At 39.3% G+C, this 21,523-nt stretch overlaps 1 protein-coding gene and 1 long non-coding RNA gene across 11 annotated transcripts in view; both read right to left on the bottom strand.

The window, feature by feature from the left end:
• LOC306799014 overlaps nt 1-21,523 on the bottom strand; it is a 604,175-nt gene that overhangs the window by 414,198 nt on the left and 168,454 nt on the right. The gene's annotated exons all lie outside the window — the stretch shown is intronic.
• Nucleotides 1-21,523, bottom strand: part of SULF1 (sulfatase 1) — a 135,854-nt gene that overhangs the window by 3,850 nt on the left and 110,481 nt on the right. For 9 of the 10 annotated variants that reach the window (XM_079299502.1, XM_079299505.1, XM_079299507.1 and 6 more), the window contains 8 exons: nt 11,794-12,001; nt 8,387-8,633; nt 7,228-7,324; nt 7,052-7,146; nt 6,585-6,650; nt 5,937-6,109; nt 4,787-4,929; nt 4,578-4,701 (listed from right to left, as the gene is read on the bottom strand). In XM_079299502.1, coding sequence (XP_079155628.1) covers nt 4,578-4,701; nt 4,787-4,929; nt 5,937-6,109; nt 6,585-6,650; nt 7,052-7,146; nt 7,228-7,324; nt 8,387-8,633; nt 11,794-12,001 — 1,153 coding nt within the window. Of the gene's footprint in view, nt 1-3,651; nt 3,686-4,577; nt 4,702-4,786; nt 4,930-5,936; nt 6,110-6,584; nt 6,651-7,051; nt 7,147-7,227; nt 7,325-8,386; nt 8,634-11,793; nt 12,002-21,523 lie in introns of all 10 variants that reach the window. The other variant, XM_079299499.1, reaches the window with a different exon arrangement.

Here is a 21,523-nt window from a genome sequence, read left to right as displayed (position 1 = left end):
CTTACTCTGCTGCCACCAAAAGGAGACCACTTTCATTATCTGAAAACACCTGAATCTTTGCTCTCAATTTGAAATATTTTACAACATAAAATTTAGCATTTTATTTTTTAAATATCAAATTCTAGAAATATATATCTTTTGCAAACATTTGACAATCTTCCTGATGCAGGAAGAAACAAAAGCTTTTTGGATTTGGTAGAACAGCTATGACAGAATATCTTCTTTCTTTCCTGAAGCAGACAAGAGAAATGAAATCATGACATGGCCACATGAGGGCTATCTTTGAAAGTCAAATTATGGATAATCTGTTTCCTGAAACAAAAGATAATTAAAAACCACAGAGATTTTGAGAAAGATTTACTTTTCCAGTGCTTAGAGGCATAAAGAGCCCTAGAAAACATCAGGCAGGGGGCTGCTTTTGCAAGGAATTTAGTCACTAAACCCTCTAAGATATTATTTTCTGTTATTATTTTTATTGGTAGGGGTTTTTTGTGTTTGCCAAGTCAGAGCCTGTATAGAAAAACAAATTGTTGTAGGGACAGTCAAGTGGGTTGGTATGTTATGGCAGGAACTGAAACAGAAGTGATGCTGTTGGTAACAGGTTTGGGGACAGACCAGGGGCTGGGGGCAAAGCAGGAGCCATAAAGGTGCCCCTGGTGCCCATCCCCAGCAGGGGGACAGAGCTGGTGGCAGGCTGGGCACTGGGCAGGTCTGGGGACCAGAGAAGAGGAGCAGGGTTTCTGAGGAGGCTCAGCAGCAGGGCAGTGGGGCTGTGCTGCACAGGAGTAAGATCAGCAAGGGGTTTGAAATGTTCCTAAAAACAGCTGAAAGTCTGAGTCAGAGCTACACGCTCCTTCACTCTGGACCTATTTTTTCCTCTCTAAATGTGGCACTGTTTCTGCAATCTCAGAGAAGTTTCACAGTTGGGAAGGCACTGGGAATTGTTCCATGATCTTTGTGTCACAAAGAGGAAAATAGCTTGTTTGAAGACAGAGGTAACCTGTATTCACATATGTTAAACAAACAAGGAAGCAAAGCCTTAAGGTCCTAGAGCTATTTTGATTGACTGAGCAAATTACTTCACAGTTTAATACCACAACTTGCAGTAAGCATGAAAAGTTTCCCACTGAAATTAAAGCAAACAGAGGGAAGAGGAGAGGAGAGAAGAGGTTTTCCCCTGTAAGAAATTTTGTTATAAATAAGTTTGAAATGGGAAAGTGCAGATGAGTTGCATTTGAGAAACAGCGTGGCAGTTGTTTCCTTGATCAATGTTTTGGAATTTCTCAGCTATGACATAGATCCAAAAGAGAAAAAAAGTGTTGCTGTTCAAAGCAAAACTTACTAATGCTTTTTGTTGTTGTTTGATTGTTTGTTTGTTTGTTCATTTTTATATCAAGCCTTAGTTAAGCTTTACTCTCCATTTATCCTACCCTGGCATCCTCCATAATGCCATCTGTGCCTGTTTTATCTCAAAACTAATGAGAGATTTGATTATGTCTCCTTTGAGAGTAGAGACAGGAGGGTAAAATCATATCCTTGGTGGCTTTGAAAAACTTCAGGCAAGTAGGAGAGGAGAGAGGAATGTGCAGTTCACACATCCTGTGTTGTCAGAGCCATGTCCCAGGGCAGGGGTGACACCAGTCCTTCCCTGCTGAAGCTCTCTCTCCCTTTGTGCAAACAGCATTATACTGGCTAATTCCACATGGGCCTGCTGTCCCAGTGCTTTACTGCAATACAGGCAGTGCTTTACTAACTCAGGGCATTTTCAACTGGAAACAGGTCTGAGTGGAGAACCTACATCATCTGAAGGAAGCCTAAGGAGCAGTTCAGATGGCTTTCCATTGTTATTCCATTTGTTCTCTGCAGGCAGCAACAAAAGGATCCTCTAGTAGATTGTTGTAATGATTCCTGATAAATGGGGTTTGTTAATTTCTTTTTGTTTGGTTTTGTTTTGTTTAAGAAAAGAAAAACATTCCACTAAGATGGAGCTGGAACCAAAATGTTGAACCCAGGCATTTCTGTAAATTGAGAAACTGGGTGTCTGGAATGTCACTGCACAGAACAACATTGCTTGTGTTATATTATACCTGCTATTCATCACAGCAGCAAAAATGTTTATTGTATGTTCCTGTATGTATCAGAAGTTAAAATGTTTTTGTTGCTAAACAGTGTAGGAAGACATAATTTAAAGATTAATTCCTGTGTGCTCTACTATTTAATATAATCCTACAATTCAAAAATGCAATTTCTGTTAGATCTGTAGTCAAAATGAGGAATGCTTGCTTACAAGGACTCCTTCTAATGAAAGACTTAAAAGCATAATTACAGGGATTACCTTCTATCATTGCAGCAACCAGTTCCCACCAGGCTGTAATGAGCAATGCAAGCAGTGGGATACAAACCAAACAAAAGCTTATTATTTTCCTATATCCCAAAGCTACTCAGTTGACAAAATATAAAATTGTCTGCAAAAGAAAATTTAGGTGCTTAAATTGGAGATCTATACATTGAAATACATTAGCTAAATTGTTCTCTGTCTGCTGGAAACTAATGACAAGGTTCTTTTCTGAAGACTGAAAAGTTTTTATGTAGACTTGTATACTCCTTGGACTCCCTTGTTAACTTTTCAAGTAAGCAATGTATATCAGCAGCTACTCCTCCAAAGTGTAAAGAGATGGAAATGTATAAAACTGATAAATTGTGAAAAGGAGTCCAGTCTAAATATGACACATCACAGATGTTAATCTGTTTTTCACTCTGAGAACAAGGACTGCTCAATGAACAGCAAGTGCAGTACTGTTAAGATCTGCAGTTTTTTCAGTCTCTTCAGGTTTTTGCTTTATGTTTGTCTGGTTTCTCCACCAGGAGACACAGGGCTCTGCATGGTAATGTAGGCACAATAAGTATACTTTTAAACAGAAAAATAGACTTTCAAAGAGCTGTCTGTCATGTTTTCCTCAGGTTCAAGTGTTAGGTTTAAAAAAACCCACCTAGTGCTTTTCCTCAGTTCAAATAATACAACCTTTTTAGGAAATCTAATTTCATGCTTGTCTGATCTGGTCCCAGCCCAAAGGAGCTTCATCTTTCTGCCACACTTAAATTGAACACTCTCCTGCTGGCTTCTGAGCACAGGCTGCTCATATTGAGCGCTGCTTTTGCTTAAAGCAGTGTCTGCCAACATTCCCAAAAGCCAGTGGGAAGATTTTGCTTTGCTTCCATAGGTTTGACTAGGTTCTTTGTACCTCAGAAAGCCTTTTAAGCACACTTAGTTTACATTTAAAAAGCAGCTGTGAAGACTTACTAAATAAAACCAGAAAAACACCTCCAACCCATCCAAAATCAACACGATAACATGAGAGCAACCCAAAAGAGGTGATTCTTTCTGTGTAATTTTCCTTGGGTAAACATCTAAGGAATACAGGCATGAAATATGAGCTGTATGAAGTCTTGCTATGACAATGAGCTACGTTAAATGCAGAATGGTAGATCTAAAAAACAATGGCCAAGTTCAGTGTAGGTTTGTTAGAAAGTGCATGCATCAAAAGCTATGCTGTGTGCAACATGGCAGGATACAGACATTAGTTGAAATGGACTGGAGTCATGCAATTATTTGGAAAGAAGCTGCTGAGGAGAATAAAAAAGTGTGGATACCTGTGTGGATCATAGCTTCCTCCATCTTTATTTCCTGATATAGGAAAATACAAGAGTAACTTTTGTTAGTGTTTAGAACTTGTAAAACCATTCAAAATGTAGCTTTCCATGCACAGCATCTAATTCCTAAAAAGAAATGTACTGTGTTAAATAAAGACAGAGCTGCAGTCCAACAAAGATTTCCTGGAAGTTTTACATAAAAGAACTGAAAACCCACAGGTTTTCAAAAATAATGAAACCCCCAAACAATTAGATATTGTAAAAAAAGAGAAACATTTGTAGATGTAGAAAGAGATACAAAGATGCAACACCACAAATTATGTAGAATGGAGCATTCCTGTGAAAAAATAATAAATCACAATGTTCAATCAACCAAAGTTAAGTGCAACAAATTCCAGAGACTTGAAGTAAAAATACCAGTTTTGTTTTACTCAAGGACTCTTGTAAAGAAATTTTGCTTTCTTCAAAACTGAAGTGATTAGAAGTTGCAATGTTAAGTCTCAGTTGTGGTAAGGAACATGGAGTTGTTCACATAGGCAGACAGCATTTGAAGTAAACACAGGATTTAATACCTCACCTGATACTGGGAGGCAAAAACTAATGAGATAAAGCCTGTAAGAGAGAAAAGAGTTATGGCTGTGAAGATCTGCATGTGGCTGATATTGATTAGCTCCATCAATGATATCCCTTCTGCAGCATTTCTGTCAAATGATGGGTTTTGCCACCAATATCTGTCAAGAATAACCTGTGCAGACTTGCAAAGAAGCCTCCTGGTCATGCAGATGTGCAGGATTAGGGTGTATGGAGAATTCCAAATTGTTCAGAGCAACATTTAGGAGAGTGACGCTTTATGGATACAATCAGAACTTAAGTAGATGGAAACAATGTTAATAAAATGGAAATAGATAGTGCTATTTCTCTTGTACCTGTTTCAAGTCCCTTTGGCCTTGGATTGCACTGCTTGTAACCTTGACAGCTTCTCAGTTCCATCAGCTGGATGTGCAATTGATTCAAAATGCCTCTTTCCACTGTGTGAACTGTATTGGTCAGCTGAGAAGAAAAGAAATGTTAACAAAAATTAAGGAAACCCTGCAGGAGTCTGGTGAAGGACATTTTAACAGAGAAAGGTGTTTACCTGATAGGGATCAGTGTTCATATCAAAATATTCCAAGAAGCCAGTTGCAAACTCACAGAAGAGAAAATTGTGGGTGTCATTAACTGTTCGCAAACACCAGTAAGTGTTGTTATTGGAGCTTGTGCAAGCACAGAAAGATCCCACTGTAATTAAACAAACAAGTGATTAGTTCTCTGTCAAAAATAATACACTTGTTTCTTCTACTAGTACCGTTTAATCACAGTAATAAAATATTGGCATTGCCTTAGGTTTTCATTTAGGTTTATTTAGATTGGGGTACTGTGACTAGCTGTGAACAGTGTCAATGTTTTGAACAGACTGAATGAAAATAGTAATGGTATTACAATACATTAGCTCTTTAAATTGTGAACTGTGTCAAAAGGACATTTTTTTCCTCCCATGACTGTTGCCGGAGCATTGCCAGAATGCACAGCAATATGAGAACTCTTTTCACAACTTTTTGTTACTCTGCAGTTAAAAATAAATTAACCAATGTAATTGTTGTCTTTAAAACAAAAATCATTCATATGACTACTTAAGGAACATTTTTAAATGTAAAGTACATATTAGCAGAAGCCCTAGTACAATCAGAAGAGATTATCACTAGGGGACAACTTCTTTCTCCAAATAAAAAGTTTCAGCTTGGAGTCAAATATGTTGTAATTTAGTCATCACCTGATCTTGAAATTTCCAAAAATAAAGTTATCAATCACTTTTCTTTCTCCATCATCAAGTGAGAAAAATACTATTTGTTATTGCTGAATACTGAGAAATGTTTAAGTATGTCTCAATAGGATAGTAATCTATATACCCTGAAGTTTAAACATACTTAAAATACCCTTTACCTCCAATATTTTGTTGATATACCCAAGTGCTACGCAGTTGCGATTTTGAAAATATTTTAGCATCTAAAAAGTGGAATAATGGGAAGAATTCATAACGGATACTGCCTGAATTTTGTTCACGATAAGTTACTATATATTTTGAAATAAAAATGTTAAAATTAAAGTAGACTTTTCATGTGCCAAAGTTTTTGACAGCATTAAAGGTCAGAATAATGCTCTGATTGCACGAAGTGGGAAACCAGGCAATGCAGCAGAGGATAAAGAGGATAAGCTAGGCCACATGTGCATTTTGGCCCAGGACTCACAGTTCCAGAAGGGTGCTGTTTGCCAGTGGTTGTTGTCGTGGGTGAAGCAGGTCAGCCCAGGGAGGCTGCACTCGTCTCCCTTCCTCTGCCGCCGCTTCCCCTTCCGCTCCTTCTTCCTCCTCCGGCTCTCCTTGAACAGCTGCAGCTTGCCATCCACCTCCTGGGCTGCTTCTCTGCTCAGGGAGGAAGGTAGGCATGGCTGACTAACAACAGTCCCTCTTTGGCTAACAACAGCATTGGCAGTTGTTTACACCTTTCTGGATTTTATAAAGGTGGAAGGATGAGAACAGGACCTAGCTCAGCTTCCCCAGCTGAGTTCCCTTCAGCAAGCAACAGAAAGGATGCACTGCTGCATTTAGGTTTTACTACTACTTAAAAAAAAATATTGATCAGTTTCTGATAATACTATTTTCATCTTTTTTCATCAATAGGTTGAAGAAATATTATCCATAAACTTTCATATAAGCTGGTCCAAAACTACTGAACATTTTATGGGATAGCTTGCTACACGTGACCTTTTCTTCCCCTCACCTCTCTCCACAAAAAATGCAACAAAACCCAAACGAAAAAAAATTCCCCAAATCCCCAAAACTACATTTTTTCACCAAAAAGTCAGCTGTGAGAATGACAGGTTAATAACAGCCTTACTTGAAGGGGTGAAGATGGCTCTTGAGTTTGTCTTGGGCCTTTACTCCCTTCTCTTTGTTGTAATAGCTGCAGGGAAAATTTTGAGGATTATTAGGTCATGAAACTGTTTTCAATACAAAAGCAAACCAGAAATATACCATCAGTGACATTTTCTTAAGGAACTATACAGGCTTAAAATTTTCAATTAATTTAAGAAAGTTGTATCTGTATGATCCTATGCTAGGTTATAGCAGAACTACAGCTGGATCCAAACATTAGAACACAAGCATATTTAATCTTAAAATGTTAAAATTTATCTTCTTGTGGTTCACAGTAGCTTCTACTCATATCTAACTAAAATAGGGGTCTACAATGGTTATAAATAGCACTAAAGCTTTGGTTTTTTATTTTCAATTTCAAAATCCCTGGAAAATGTATAAGCCTTAGAAATCAGACTAGCATTCAGTATTTAGTGCCACCTCTCTTACCTCTGTTTGCTACAATCACATTCATCTGGTTTTCTTCTTTTTAGGTGTCCTCTAACTTCCCTCAAATTCTTAATTTTGTCTTGGAGAGCTTCAATCTGCGGAGAATATTTCCGAGTCAGAATTTTTGACAAGGTACCAGAGTAAAGGCTTCACTGAGATTTTAAAATACTGCTTACCTCCTTATCAATGTAAGCCTTGTGATCCTTCCAGGCTCTGGCAGACTGGTACAGCTCCCTCTCACAGTGAATGGTGTCATTTGGAAGAATGAAACATCTGTAGATGTGAGTTTAAGAATTAGGAAAATGAAGGTCAGTCATTTCTCAGTTATCCACCCATTTTTTCTCTTTATTCCAATATTCCTAATAAATTATTTTTTTATATTCTATTAGTAAATTAAAAAAAAAAAAGCAACTCTACAAGGTCTTCCTCTGTGGTTTTAATAGTAACAATTACTTTTATCTGTTTTCTCTGGAAAACTTGTCATCCATGACAGATGGTCTGTACCTGCTATGCAAAAAATGCAGTACATTCTTAATCAATCAGAAATTAAATTGAAACTGAAGTAAAAATCTGTTCAGAATTTAAAACCTCTTGTTAGTCAAATGTGCCGTTGTTTATTTAACCACCAGCTGCTGAGAAATACATTCTTCTTACCACATGAATGTGGCTGATCTTCCCAGCAGGCAGAACACTCAAAAAGAGAACACACAGTCAGAGGGCTGAGGATCAATATAATCAATAAAGACCAGGAAGAACCAGTTAGAGGAAAGAACTCAAACATGTGGTTAAGCAAAAAGTCTACAGAGCACTTGAGTTAAAAAACAGTGCAATGACAAAAACATTCACGACTGTGTTTGATAAAACAGCTCTACCAAGAGGGGAGAAAAACACAAGAAAAACAGAGGCAGGGGAGGAAAAAAAAAAAGCACAAGAGAAACGGAGGCAGTGGATTGAGATAGAAAATCCAGCAGAGTGCAGGCTGGGCTTTGGACATCACCATGCTGACAAACAGAAATTCCTTGATTTGAGAAATACAGTTCTATAGACAGAACTTTTCTCGGGCCCTCCTTCATCAGAACCCTTATTTTAATTTTTGAGAATAACAAAAATGATGTAGATGCTTATCTCTTCCAATGTTATCCTATTCCTAAAAAACACAACTCAGGCTGTACATAGTTGTACAACTATGTACAACTTAAGTATCTGAACTCTGTGATGTCAGTTTCAAGCTCCCAAATATTGTACAGAGGGAGAAAGAGTACAGTTAGAAAATGAAGAATTAGTTTTAATTTTCCTTTTTTAAACAAAAGTTCTGTATAGAGAGAGCAATCATACTTGTGTGTCACTCTGACAGAGCTGGGTTGACCTAGAGCATCAGTGCCATCAGCAACCATCATGTCACGAGCAGCAGGAGCAGTTCCCTCTCCTTCCTCCTCATTTTCAACATTGTGACGCTTGGTGATACTCCTGGTCTTCAGCACCTGCAGCTCTTCTTCCTCCAGGTTTATGTCATATATCTCACCCTCAAATTCCACAGACAGGGACCGGGTTTGGCGAGTGTGAACAAATCGAGGCTTGTATTCTGAAGCAGAAGAAACATTCACAGTCAAATACATATATATATATATATATATATATATGTGTGTGTGTGTGTGTGTGTGTATATGTGTATATATATATACACACATATATGTATGTATATATGTATATACACAATCTATGCCACGAACACAAAACATATTCCAAAGAGAAGAATGTTGTTCAATAAAACCAGTTGTGATTTTTTTTTTTACAGAAACTCATTTAATGGTTTTTTTAATACATTGTGGCCCACATTTCCATGAGTAGCATGAAATTTTGATTGCTTTGAGGTCTGCATTTCATGTTAGTCTGACCATATGCCACAGTTAGTATGTATATCTTCAAATAAAAAACAGTATCTTAGAAATCAGATATCTAGAAAGAGACACCAAAAAAAGATCAGAGAACACAGGATTAGAAACCACTTTGGAAAATGAAACCATTCAGCACTGTGAAACAAGGTCACCACCAGTAAATTGGAATGTGACATATTTAATGTATACTTTAGGGTAAAAAATTAATTTTTAAAAGGTTAGCACCTTTTCCTTTTTAAAGGTAAGAATTTAGAGGGTAAGAATCCATCAGATATCAATATCTGTATTCATATTTATGTATATATGTACATACACTTTGACATATATGTCATCTATATTTATGTGTGCAAGTTATAGACCACCAAAAAGTTGCTGCATTGCAAAGCTACAGTGAGATTTATTTTTTCACTTCTACCCATTGAAAGCTCTGACCTTAGTGGGGTTACATCTCTTTTAGTTACTGTGTATGAGTAAGATTAACTAAGACAATTGACTCTTTTGAGGGGGCATTAATTTCATGTACAAGAGAACCTCTGTTTGGTCTCAGTCTGAAAGACTTTTCTTACACTTCTTACTTCTTTTGCTAAATGTGCTTGACCCAAACCAAGCTGATAAAACTGACAGTCAATACCACAGCAAAGCATGTTCTGTCTAGCAAAGCCACACACAGACAGCTCTAGACACTCAAAATTAACCTTATCAAAAGTCAGTTGTAGGGCATTTCCATTTGCTGCATCTATGCTGAGCACATCCATGTCACCTAGCAATAATTCATCCAGCAGAAAACAGCAGCTGTAAGAAAGTACTGCCTTTGGCAGGGCAGCATCAGTTCTAGTGAAGTTTTTATGTCAGTGTCTTTGAGAGATTCAGGCTGAATCTTTCCTGAAAGAATCTTTTAAAGGAAAGGATAGTGAGCCTCATTGAACTTTTCATTCAAACCACCCTGCCCTAAACCTTTTCAGCAATCCCCTGCTGTCAGGTGCCTCAGTCAAGTCAGTGAGGACATTCATCTTCATGAACAGAGAAACTAGTTTCAAAGCATCTTTCTGGTCTGTAACCATATCACTCTTTAGTAAAATTACACAGAAAGATGGGGTCAGATGGGACAATTTATTGCATTTAACAGCCTCTGATGATACTGCATAGTAAACAAGTGGCTGAAAGGGTGCAATATATAAGCATCTCGTGCATGCCATTTGAAGACAAGCCTGAATTAGTAACTCCCTTAAAAATATTTCATCATTATGAGTCTTTCCCTGCTCTACTCAAAGGAGTGTTAAGGCTGATTTGGAGGAGGCAGAGAAGGGAGGAGATGTAAGAATGTTGCCAAGAATTAAAGCACAACAAAGCAACTTTTTCTGTTGCATCCTTCAGATATTTTCCATCCTTTCCCTACTTTCTCTCCTCAAGTAACCTGCTCCAGTCACAATCCCCCTTCAGCCCTTGCTGGTGAATTGGCTGCACCTCTTTCCAAGGTACAAAGAAGGTATCACCCTGCAAAAATATCACTTGAGGAAACTTTCCCCAGTTTGAGAATTATCCAGGCAGAGCTCTGCCTGTACACACTGTGAGGCTCCTTAGATCATACTAAACAAATGGAAGAAATTAGATCAAAACAGTATTTAGGCCAAACAATGAGACAACTTAAGACAGACAATATTGTGGTTGAATGTACAAAGAATACCAGGGATTCTTGTTCACATCCACAGTGTGAGGGGCTTTAAAGCAGGAAATATTTTGAATGATACTGACATTATTTTCTTAGTTCATAGACATCTGTGCAGCACCTTCTAACTTTTGTGTTTTGCATACAACTTCACTAACATCTTGCTTTGAAGACCCATCTTTATTTCATTCCTCAGTTCTGTACTCTAGTTAGAGAGCAGAACACAGCCTGCTCTTCAACAAGTTCTAAAATCTGCTTCTGCTGCTACAGCTACAGAAATTCACTTGCATTGCTGGACAGAGAGAAGAAATATCGGGCTCCTTTTAAAAAAAACAGCTTCTTCAAGTAGGTTTGTTTTGTAGAAATCATTGGCAGAAAGAAACCGGATTGCTCGAATCCTAAACGCTCTTGTAGGAGCCCTCCACTAGAGGCCAGTGTGATCTCGCCGTGTCCCTGCGGGACGGGCGCGGGGAGCCCGAAGGGAAAGGAGCGAGCAGCGCTCCCGCAGCGCCTCGGGGAGCAGAGGTGTGCGGGCATCACCCAACAGCGGCTGGACCCAGCCTGAGCCACGCAACAAAACACTCGCAGTGACCACCTCGGCAAGCGTGGGAAGCGCCGCGGAGCCACCGGGCTGCGTGTCCGGGAGGTGGCACCCGAACATCGCCGCCGCCTGCACACGCTGCTCCTCGCCCGCTCCGGGGGATGAATACCGCTGCTACGCTGCGTTAGAATCACTGAGAGGAAAGCTCCTGAAAGGATGCGACTGGTGGGGAAGAATACCCAGTTCCAGCACCTCTGCCATGGGAAGGAATCACTTGCCACTTTGCTCAAAGCCCCATCTAATCTGGCCTCGAGCTCATCCAGGGATGGGCATTCACAACTTCTCTGGACAACCCTCACTTATACTGTGTTTCTTCCTAACATCTGACCCAAACCTGCTCTATCCAATTAAAGCAATTTCCCTTAGTCCTATCACTAAATGCCCTTGTAAAAGGTCTCTCCAGCTTTATGCCCACTTTAGGTACTTGTTACAGAGGCAATTATGTAGAACCTGCCTACTAATTACAGACATCTTCATCAGACTCGAAGGTGAAAGCAAGAACACACTGGTAGGAAAATGCTCTGCTGGCCATTTCCCCCTGCTCTCCTCCTCATAGTCCAAGAGATCAAGTAACACTTACTTTGCACATTAGGGTTCCTCAGGAACTGTCTCTGACTCTTCCTCTGTGTCCTGCTGCCGCGGTAATCGGTGTCCCCGCAGCTGCAGCCCTTGTCTTTGCCGTACCCCCGCAGGCTGCGCGCTCGCTTCCTGATGGCCAGGATGTCGCTCGGCACCTTGCACTTGTGAATTCGAAGTTTGCCAGAAGCATCCTCAGTGCACTGCCACTTCTGCCAGAGAGAGACATGAGGTGATTTCCCAGCAGCCGCCCAAACCCCTGCTGCTTGCAGGCAGACAGTGAAAGGAGACAGGTAAACTTCTTCTAAAATTTAAGCAGTCTCTTAAATAGAAGACTGAGATGGGGAATATTTTAGGGCACAAATTCAGTCACATTCTTCATAACGCATTTCTCCTGCTAGGGAAACAAAAGCTTGAATGAAATAATTTCAAATCTGCATTAAAAACATACAACCCAGACAACCACTCCCCTTTAAAAACCATATACATGTACATATACATATATATACACATATACATATACACATATATACCTATACACATATACATATACATATATATATACATATACATACACATATATATATACATATACATATACACACACACACATATATATATATATATACATATATATATATATATATATCAAAATCAAGAGTATCTAGACTACACACATCCCTGAAAAGAGCAATTAAAAAGTCTTAATTTACTGAGTCAAGGACTATTGGCAGGGCGGTTTTCACCAATTCTTTGTTTTCTTTGAAAAAAAAAAATCTTTATTCTGTGGCTTGGGTTTTTTTAGCATGATTCAGAGAAAAATGAAAAGAATCTACAATCCAAGGATGAAGAAGAATTGGTTTAGTTGTAGAGCTTTTTGGAAAGAAAAGGACAAATTGTGGATATAATTTATAGAAAAATATATAAACAGTTCCCTACAGACAGCAGGTGCAAGCAAGGGGAAAAACCTTAGGGACAGTAAACAAGAAATTATCTTGGATAAACTCCTTTGGATTTATAAGTCATGAGATTTGTATGAAACTTGGGAGAAAAAGCTCTGGAAGGGAGTACCTGTAAAAAGCATTGTATGTGTGCTGAATATCAGAGCAAGTGTGGGAGAGTGAAAGGAAACAGATTTTTTTTTTTTTCCAATTTGTCTGCACAATATCTGTCTGACTTAATTATCAACATCACTGAACCAGATGGAAGATTCCAGGTGGATTTTTCCAATGAATCCCATCACCTTCACATTTCAAATTGAACAGCAACTGGGACTTTAATTTCCTTTCCATGTCATACTGTCTTAAAAAAGCCTAAATATTATTAAAAAAAAAAAAAAAAAAAAAAAAAAAAAAGAGTAGGTGCTGAAAGATCAAAGCTCCTTTGCCCATACCCAAAGATTGCCATACATGGCACTCACAATACACTACATAAAATAAGAAGTCTGTGAAAATTTTAAGTCAGTGGTAGTCTGAATAACAATAGGGAGAACTAGAAATAGTTTATTTATAATTTTAATACAACCATGAAAGACTATTACTCAGTGAGTTTTATTTCCTTTTGCATTTTAAGTCACAATAGTCAGAGTTTGCATACAAAGCACTAAGCTTGGCTGGATATTGCAAAGGGAAAACTCAGTGATGCTATTGGTAACTGGAACCTTTTAGCTGGAGTTTCAGTAATTTCTCTGTAATGTGTCCTTTTTTTGGTTCCCATGATTGAATAGCAGAAGTAGCTTTCTCTTGCCTCATTAATAATAACAAGACAGACGGATGCTGGTCCTAATGGAGTTGCCAACTTAATTTTTGAAATGGACACTAATATCAGAGCATTCACATTTCGGGAAGTTCCATTAACTAATGGCTGCTCTGGACTGTTTTGGGGATGCTGTCATGCTGACTTGAAGAATGAAGAAAGAAAACTGAGCCTCAGGTAGATTTTCTGGCCTGATAAGCTGAGGAATGAGCTGATGTGGGTCTGCACCATGAGTGCACTCTCTGGCTGACATGTGGGCTGAATTGAAGATGGGTTCCATGCTGAGATCCTCCTGTGGATTGGCACAAATCTGGTCTCAGAACAGTAAGCCACGAGTAAAAGGACATTAATTTGAGCAATCCTAATAGCTGGCAGATAAATTACACTTGTGCCCAGACTTTCAGTGCAAAGGTACTACTAGTGACAATGTAACTTTCTGCAAGAAAAGAGCTGTAAATCTTTGCAGATTTTATTCTGCAATAGCATGTGCTCTCTTCCTTCTGCAGCAAGAGATGATTGTTACAGGATAAGAGCTGACTGCACCACTATATTTCCTGTATTTATTGGGTATGTGTTACAGTTATAAACATATGGCACTAGTTTTTAAGGAGTCTCAAAAGTAGCACTTTAAAGTAGAATAAGTAATTTCTTTGTCTAGCATTAATCATAGCAAGAGGTTGTAGGAGTGGCTTCCATAACCTTTTAGATCATTTTTAACAGTATTATGACTAACACCGAAACAAGACGCTCTGTGTCTAGTACAATCCAATAATAGTTCCCTATTTAAAACAGGGATTAAATGTGATTCATTTCCTCTTTTATTTTTCTTTTTTTAATTTTACTTTAAAAAGTGTCATTATAAAGATGCATTAGAGTTCTAAGATGGAATTTTCAGGCTAACTTTCCTGAATCCCTGCCCATGCCATCAGGCATGGAGCATGCCTTATGCAGTTAAGTCCTAATAGTTCTGCTCATCTTTAGATCTATAAAATACATTAATGCACATACAAGAAGATTCTGATTGAATGGACTGCCTCTTCTCCTGTTTTCTACCTTGTTTCCCACTTCGAATATAAAGCTATTTTTTGAAGTTCAGGACTATTAATTTTGGTTTCTGGATCCCATCAATTAAATAACCCCATTAGCATTTACACAAACTAAATATGTCTTCATTAAATTTTAATTTGTATATGTTTTCTTATTTTCCCCATGTTTATCTTCTTTCTTACAGTGATATTTCACAAGACACCTAAGACAATCTAACAATTCACTGTTGCCATAGGAATATAGGATAGTCCTTGCTTCTGGCTGCCTGATTTAGGGACCTCTGCATTGAGTTATTCTCACCTCAGCAGGAGAAAAGAGATCCAACTCAAAATTAAAACTCTAAACTAGCAGTAGAGAAAAAACCAAGCCCCTGACATTTGGCTGCAGCAAGCTGTTTTATTGTTTCAGTCATGTTGTGAAACTTCATCTGTGTCAGCCTTTTTCCTTGTCATTGACTCATCTTTTCCTTCTTTCATCTCATTTCATCACCTACCCCCCAGCAACTATTTCCCTCACCTCAGCTCCCTGCCTTCAGCTCACATTCCTCCTCGATTTAGGTTCAGAGGGAAAGCAAAGGTGAAAAAGGGTCTTTAATGCTTCCACACCAGTGGAGCCCTAAAACCCCACACCTGAGAGCTGATGGAACTGGTCCCACTGGGAGGAGCTTTGGTGGTTCACAGCCACCCCCTGAACCAAGCAGGGTTTGTTCTGCACTTGGAGCCTTGGCTGGCTGTGTGTGTGCTGGCTGCCAGCTCTTCCCAGTGCCTTTCCCTGCCCCTCCAGCAAATTGCAAAGGAGTTTAGGAGGGGTAAAAGTGTGAAAGGATTGAGCAGCTGAGGACTTTGGGTTTGTCTTGTTTGAAAGAAGCAGGCTGAGGGGCAATGTCATTGCTCTTCACAGCTCTCTGAGGAGGGAAAGCAGAGACGGCAATGTGGATCCAGTGACAGGACATGTAGGAACGGTTCAAAGTTGTGCCAGGGGAGGTTCAGATTGGACATTAAGATGCATTTCTTTACCAAGAGAGTGGTCAAACACTGTGCAGACTTCCTGGAGATGGGGCTATTGCCCCAAGCCTGTCAATGTTCAAAAGACATTTTAATAGTACTGTTAACAACATGCCATGGAAGTGAGCAGTTGGATCATTGAAGACCCTTTCCAACAGAAGTAGCTCTATCCTATCCTATTGTGCTGATTTAGGCTGAGGTAGAGTTAATTTTCTTCACAGTTGCTGGTATGGGGCTGTTTCAGGGTTGATAATATAGAGATGTTTTTGTTATTGCTGAGCAGGGCTTACACAGAGCCAAAGCCATTTCTGCTTTTTCTGCTGCCACACTGGTGAGGGAACTGGGTGTGGCTGGGGGGCTGGGAGGAGACACAGATGGAAAAGGCAACTCCAACTGACCAAAGGGATATTCCAGGCCACAGGACATCATACTCAGTGTATAAAGTGGGAGGAATAAGGAGGAAGAAGGGAACGTTTGGAGTTATGATCTTTGTCTTCCCAAGTCATTGTTGCATGTGATGGAGCCTTGCACTCCTAGAGATGGCTGAAAGACTGCCTGTCCCTGGGAAGGGGTGAATAAATTCCCTCTTGCTTTGCTTGTGTGTACTGCTTTTCCTTCCCCTATCAAACTTTATCTTAACCCATGAGTTTTCCAGCTTTTACCCTTCCAATTCTCTCTGATCCCATTGGTGGGGGAGAGAGTGAGTGGCTGTGTGGGCTTAGCAGCTGGCTGGGGTTAAACCACTGCTCCTATATCCTATATCCTATATCCTATATCCTATATCCTATATCCTATCCTATCCTATCCTATCATCCTTCAGTAGTTGAGTTGCTCTAATCTCTGCCAAACCTGAAGTTTAAACATGTAACTACCTGTTCCTGTTCCTCGGTGTTGAGGCATGCACTGCAACAGTGCTGCAGCAGGAGCTTTTCCTTGGATAATGGCACTAGCATGGTGCACTTTCTTCTGGGGATAGAAGTTTGCCTTCATAAAGACATTTCAAAGACAGAGGGTAGAACATGGGCTGGTTAAAAGGGATGGTTTTTGCACGGTGGCTTTGCTTTGCTCTGCTGCTGGCATGGCTGCAGTTGTGACTTGCAGCTACATAAGGAAGGCAACACCAACTGACTTCAGAACTACCTGGGGTCTCAATTTCCTGGTAATAATCAGTTGTGCCACAGCCTTAAAATTAAGTCTATTCCATTACTGATTATAATTAAGGCATAAAACTATATATTCAGGAGGAATCATTGTGACATGTTCCACTGTAAATAGCTACTGAGTCAGGACTTCCAATCAGCTTTCTGCAGTTAATAGACTGTGACAGATTTGAGACAGCTCCTGCTCCCTTATATAGAGGGGAAATGAATTAGACAAGTCATGAAAAGTGTCCCAACAGTAGGCAAGCTGAAGCTTTCTATGAAATGTAAACACCTAGTATTTGCAGTAGACATGTCAGTGTTAAATACCTTGTCAGATTTTATCACAAAGTTGCGAAACCCCAAGAAACATGCAACTGGAAATATAACATAGCAGCAATATTTTTGTAGGTGCTTTTTCATTTTTGTAATGTATGACTGACTTTGAGTATTATTACTCAGCCTAGAGAATGTTAAGATAAGGCCTGAAAAATGAAGACTTCATGAATTTAAACATCTCCTCAGGATCTCATTTCCCTTTTTTCCTGTTTCAAAAGGTACACTCTAAACTTGAAAACAGTTTAGATGGAAATACCATCACAGGCTGAATTTGTGTGTACAGTTTTCCTTCATTAGCTGTAACCAGATCTGGGGCAGTGCCAGGGGCCTTGGTGTGATAATGCTGGAAAAGGAGTCTGGTGCAGGGCTGTGCTACTGCAATCAGATCTGTCTTGCTTTTGCTTTCTCTGGGCCATTAGAAGAGGCCATGCCACACAACATATTATAAAGTGCCCTCTAATTAGTTGTCTATGGTAAACAGCACTGAGTAGCAGCAGCTCATTCCTGCTGAAGAGGACTTGAATACTGAAAAATGTTTGCTGGCTAAAGTCATGTCCTCTACGCATTCCCACAGAGCAGAATTGAGCCCTAGTCCCGACCAAGGCTCCTAAATTCCCCTGGAAATATTAATCTGTGCTGTTTCATCTCAGCAGTCCTTCAACATTGCACATGAGTGCAGCTGTTAAACAGGGATGGTTTGCCAGGTTCACTCAGGGAATTTGGAATTGTTCATTTTTGGGAAAAAATCTCATCCTCCATTTTAGAACTGAGTTGATACTGCCTGTAATGGCAGATCCCAAGTTTTGTACCACTCTCTCATAGCTGAACCACTTTATATTGGATCATGGTCCAGAGTCTGACAACATGAATATATTCAAAGGCAGTTATTTATATACAGCCTTAGGCCCTGAGAAGTGTTTCTGAAAAATGCAATGGTCAATGGTTCAACGGATAGGGAAGAAGTTTGTCCCATAAGAACTGATGTAATATGGCCAGAAATGTATGACAGGCTTTAGAAATACTTTCAGATAAATGCACAGGGATGGAACTGGAAGAAAAAGGAATGAGGGAATTAATCACTGGATAACAGAAATAACTATACAAAAACTGTCAATTTTGAGCTACTTCACAAGCTTATGAAAAGAAAGAGAAAATTCCCCAGGAATTTTACAGGCTGCAAAATTTTGCATTCTTGCTGTATAGACAAGATTGATTTTTAAGTGTCATGGTTATAGCAGTTCTCCAGTTATAAAAAATGCATGAACTGCATTGTGAGCTCTAGAAATGCAGGCACCTAGGTCAAGACAGCAAATATTTCACCTGCACAGCATTCTCTACCAAATCTATTAATTTGCCTGTAGTTACAGCTCAACATCAAGAGACTTCTGTTGCTATCCAATAAACATCCACTTTCAAGTGCAAACAAATGAAAAGGATACATTTAATCCTTTAGCTATTAGTAGAAATACCAAAAATAATCTGTTACTATTGTGTCACATACATTTAACTTGGGAGGACTTATCTTGTTCTCTATTTCACTGGATACTTTAAAATGGAAATTCTGCAAAAAGAGAACCTCAGAGGAGTGCTACAGAAAGTGTAAAAAACAATTCTTGCATAAATTCTGTTTTCGGTCTAGACATTTTTGGTACATAGCATTATTTTAAAAAAGGGTCAAAGAATTTTCTTTGTTAAAAAAGGTGCCACTCTACCAAAAGTTATTTCTGTTAGAGAACACCAGTAAGATGATAGTGAAATGTTGAACACAGTCGTGCATTGAAAGAGATTAAACAAGTGAACCCAGTGATCTTCCTGGAATATCTCTGGATTTTATCCAGAATAGACTTCATACGTTCAATTAAGAATTGCTTGAATTTAAAGAATTGTCAAATCTGGGAAGAGCTGCTCTCTGTTTTTATCAAACTTAAATATTTAGGCTGAAATGTGAACTATTTAGGCTGAAATATGAAATACCATCCCTTGAAAGATTATTTTTAGAGATAAAGGAACTTATCTTCATATTTGGTTTCAACTCATAAACAGAGTGGTATTTTAACTAGAGGTATCACAATTTCTGGCAATTCCTAGGAATTCTTGAGCAACTAAGTTGCAGGCATGTTTCTGTCAGCTATGAGGGATGACTCTGCAGGGTCTAAAGTGAGGAATAGCTACAAGAGCTGTCCACAAAAACACTGAAGTATGCACTTAGTTTTAAGCACATAACTGGTCCCAAACACCTGCTTCCAGTTAAGCCTGTGCACAGATGCTCCACTGAAATATTGCTCAGAAAAGATGGTACCAGTGGAGAGATGGCAAAGAAGAGACAGCTTTGAATCAATGCTCTGGTAAAACAGGTTGAACACCAGGTGCTTTTTGACTCCTGCAAATATCAGGAGATTGTACTGGAATCTGGAGAATCCATGAGTGATGTTAATGTGGCATAGCATAATTTTAGTTGTGCTTTAGTGGGTGCTCAGGGTCTGGCTGTCAGAGGCTGGCCAGCCATCTGACACTTCTGGCCAGCTCCTACCAGCGTGTGTGTTTTTATTCATACTCTGCAGCTGGTCATAAAGCTGACCCATACAAATGTATGGCCTGTGATATTTATTTTATGAGAACATAGATACTCCTGCCAAACCAGACTACACCTAATAAGCCCCATTCTAATTTCCTTTACAATATTATCTGTGAGCTGATTGATGGCAAGGGTTCTTTCAGTATGACAGATACACATCCTTTCAACTGAATACTGATATGATAATTTGATAAATATGAATATCGATAATAAAATGAAATTCTTATGCTAGGTTTTTAGAGGGTGAAGAATACGTGAGAAATAGGAGTACAGGCTACAAAACATGGTTTCTGGATCAGAGCCAGAAGAATCTTGCACATTCACCACAAAGCTGATGTTTGGATTCAGCAGCATGTCTCCAGTGACTCCCTGTAAAGCCTGAGATCACTGTAAAACACACTGAGACCTCATCTAACTAAAATCTCACTGCACAGTCTTCAGGCATTTTCTCCAAATGAAACATTATTTCCTCAGGGTAGTTTTGGGATACAGTTCCTCCAGAGGAAACACGATATGATGGGTCTCTAAAGCAGAGAGGCACGGAAGGAGAGCAGGGGGAAGCTGCAGCACTCTAACATCGTACCTGTCTGGCACAGGGTGAGCTCACGTGTGTGCATGTCACACCAGCACGGGCAGCAAGATGCGTTTGCCTGCTCTGCCCACTGTCAGTGCTCAGTGGAGCTGGCAGAAGGCCACGGATCTTTACAAGTTTCAGACCTTTGCTGTTCACAAACTGGCAGGTAGTGTCGAGCAGATGGTAGGAGATGTATGCCCATAAAATAAACAGACCCATGTCTGGCTTTCACTGCTGAGTCATCCAATCTAAGAGCTGAAATTTTAAGCACAGTGCTTCACAGTCCTCATTTTGGAGGGGTGGTTCTTTCTTTTTTACCCTATTGGGAAAATTTTTTTAAAAGACCGTGGTTCGTGTAATTTTTCTAAGAGGACAAAAATGCATTTTTGGCTACGGGTTTGATACTGATTATAAATAATGGATTGAACAGTACACTGGAGACATCCAGCCTATCTGTCACCAGACCTCTCATAAGGTAACTGTGATCTGGGAAAGAGTGTTAGGTCCCAGAAGTCAAAATTATGCCTTAGGAAAATTCCTATGACTCAGACTGGAGAGAAAAAGAATAAATACTTATGAATTAACTCAACTCCTTAATTACACGTTTAGGTAAGGGAAGAGAGAAAGAAAAAGTATAAATGAAAACACAGTTAACAAGGTTTTATTTGATATTTGCTAAGTATCCAGAAGAATTTCATGAGTGAGAAGATGGAATAAGTTCAAGAAAAATAACCTGCTGGAGGATTTAAGAGCAGCTTGCTTCTAAACCTCCTGAACTAACATATATTCTTGTCTCAGGTTATTCCAGTGGAAAGCTGAGAAGAGATTTGTGTCATGATAAGGTTGTATTAATCCAGAGAAACATTTGTTCACATGTTATTTTTTCTGCTCCGTTGGAAAATTAACAAAGCTTTGTTACAAGTTGACACCGTTTCCCATTTTAAAACAAAAGCAGGGTTATGCTGCAGATGAACACTGCAGATTAATGCTGCAGATCAATCAATATTTCTGTAGGGTGTAGCTTATTACTGAGAGGGTAAATATATATCAATGAAATATAAAAATACCCTGCAAGCCATTTAAGTGTTAAAACCCATCAGTATCCACTGCTAAACCAACTGGGCTCAATCAGGTGACCTCAGTCAGTTACACCATGTAAACTGGTGACAAATTTGGCATATGAACTGTGGAAGAAAGCTCCCATTCCCAACATAATTTCTTTAGCATTCTCTCATGTGGAGAGGTGGAGGGACTGCAAAGGAAATGTCTACCCTTCTCCAAACCCCAAAGCTGAGCAGGGA

The sequence above is a fragment of the Erithacus rubecula genome, assembly GCF_903797595.1.
Source record: "Erithacus rubecula genome assembly, chromosome: 3".
NCBI lineage: Eukaryota > Metazoa > Chordata > Aves > Passeriformes > Muscicapidae > Erithacus > Erithacus rubecula.
The sequence above is the reverse complement of the archived record's forward strand: the minus strand, read 5'-3'. Positions and strand labels throughout refer to the sequence as shown.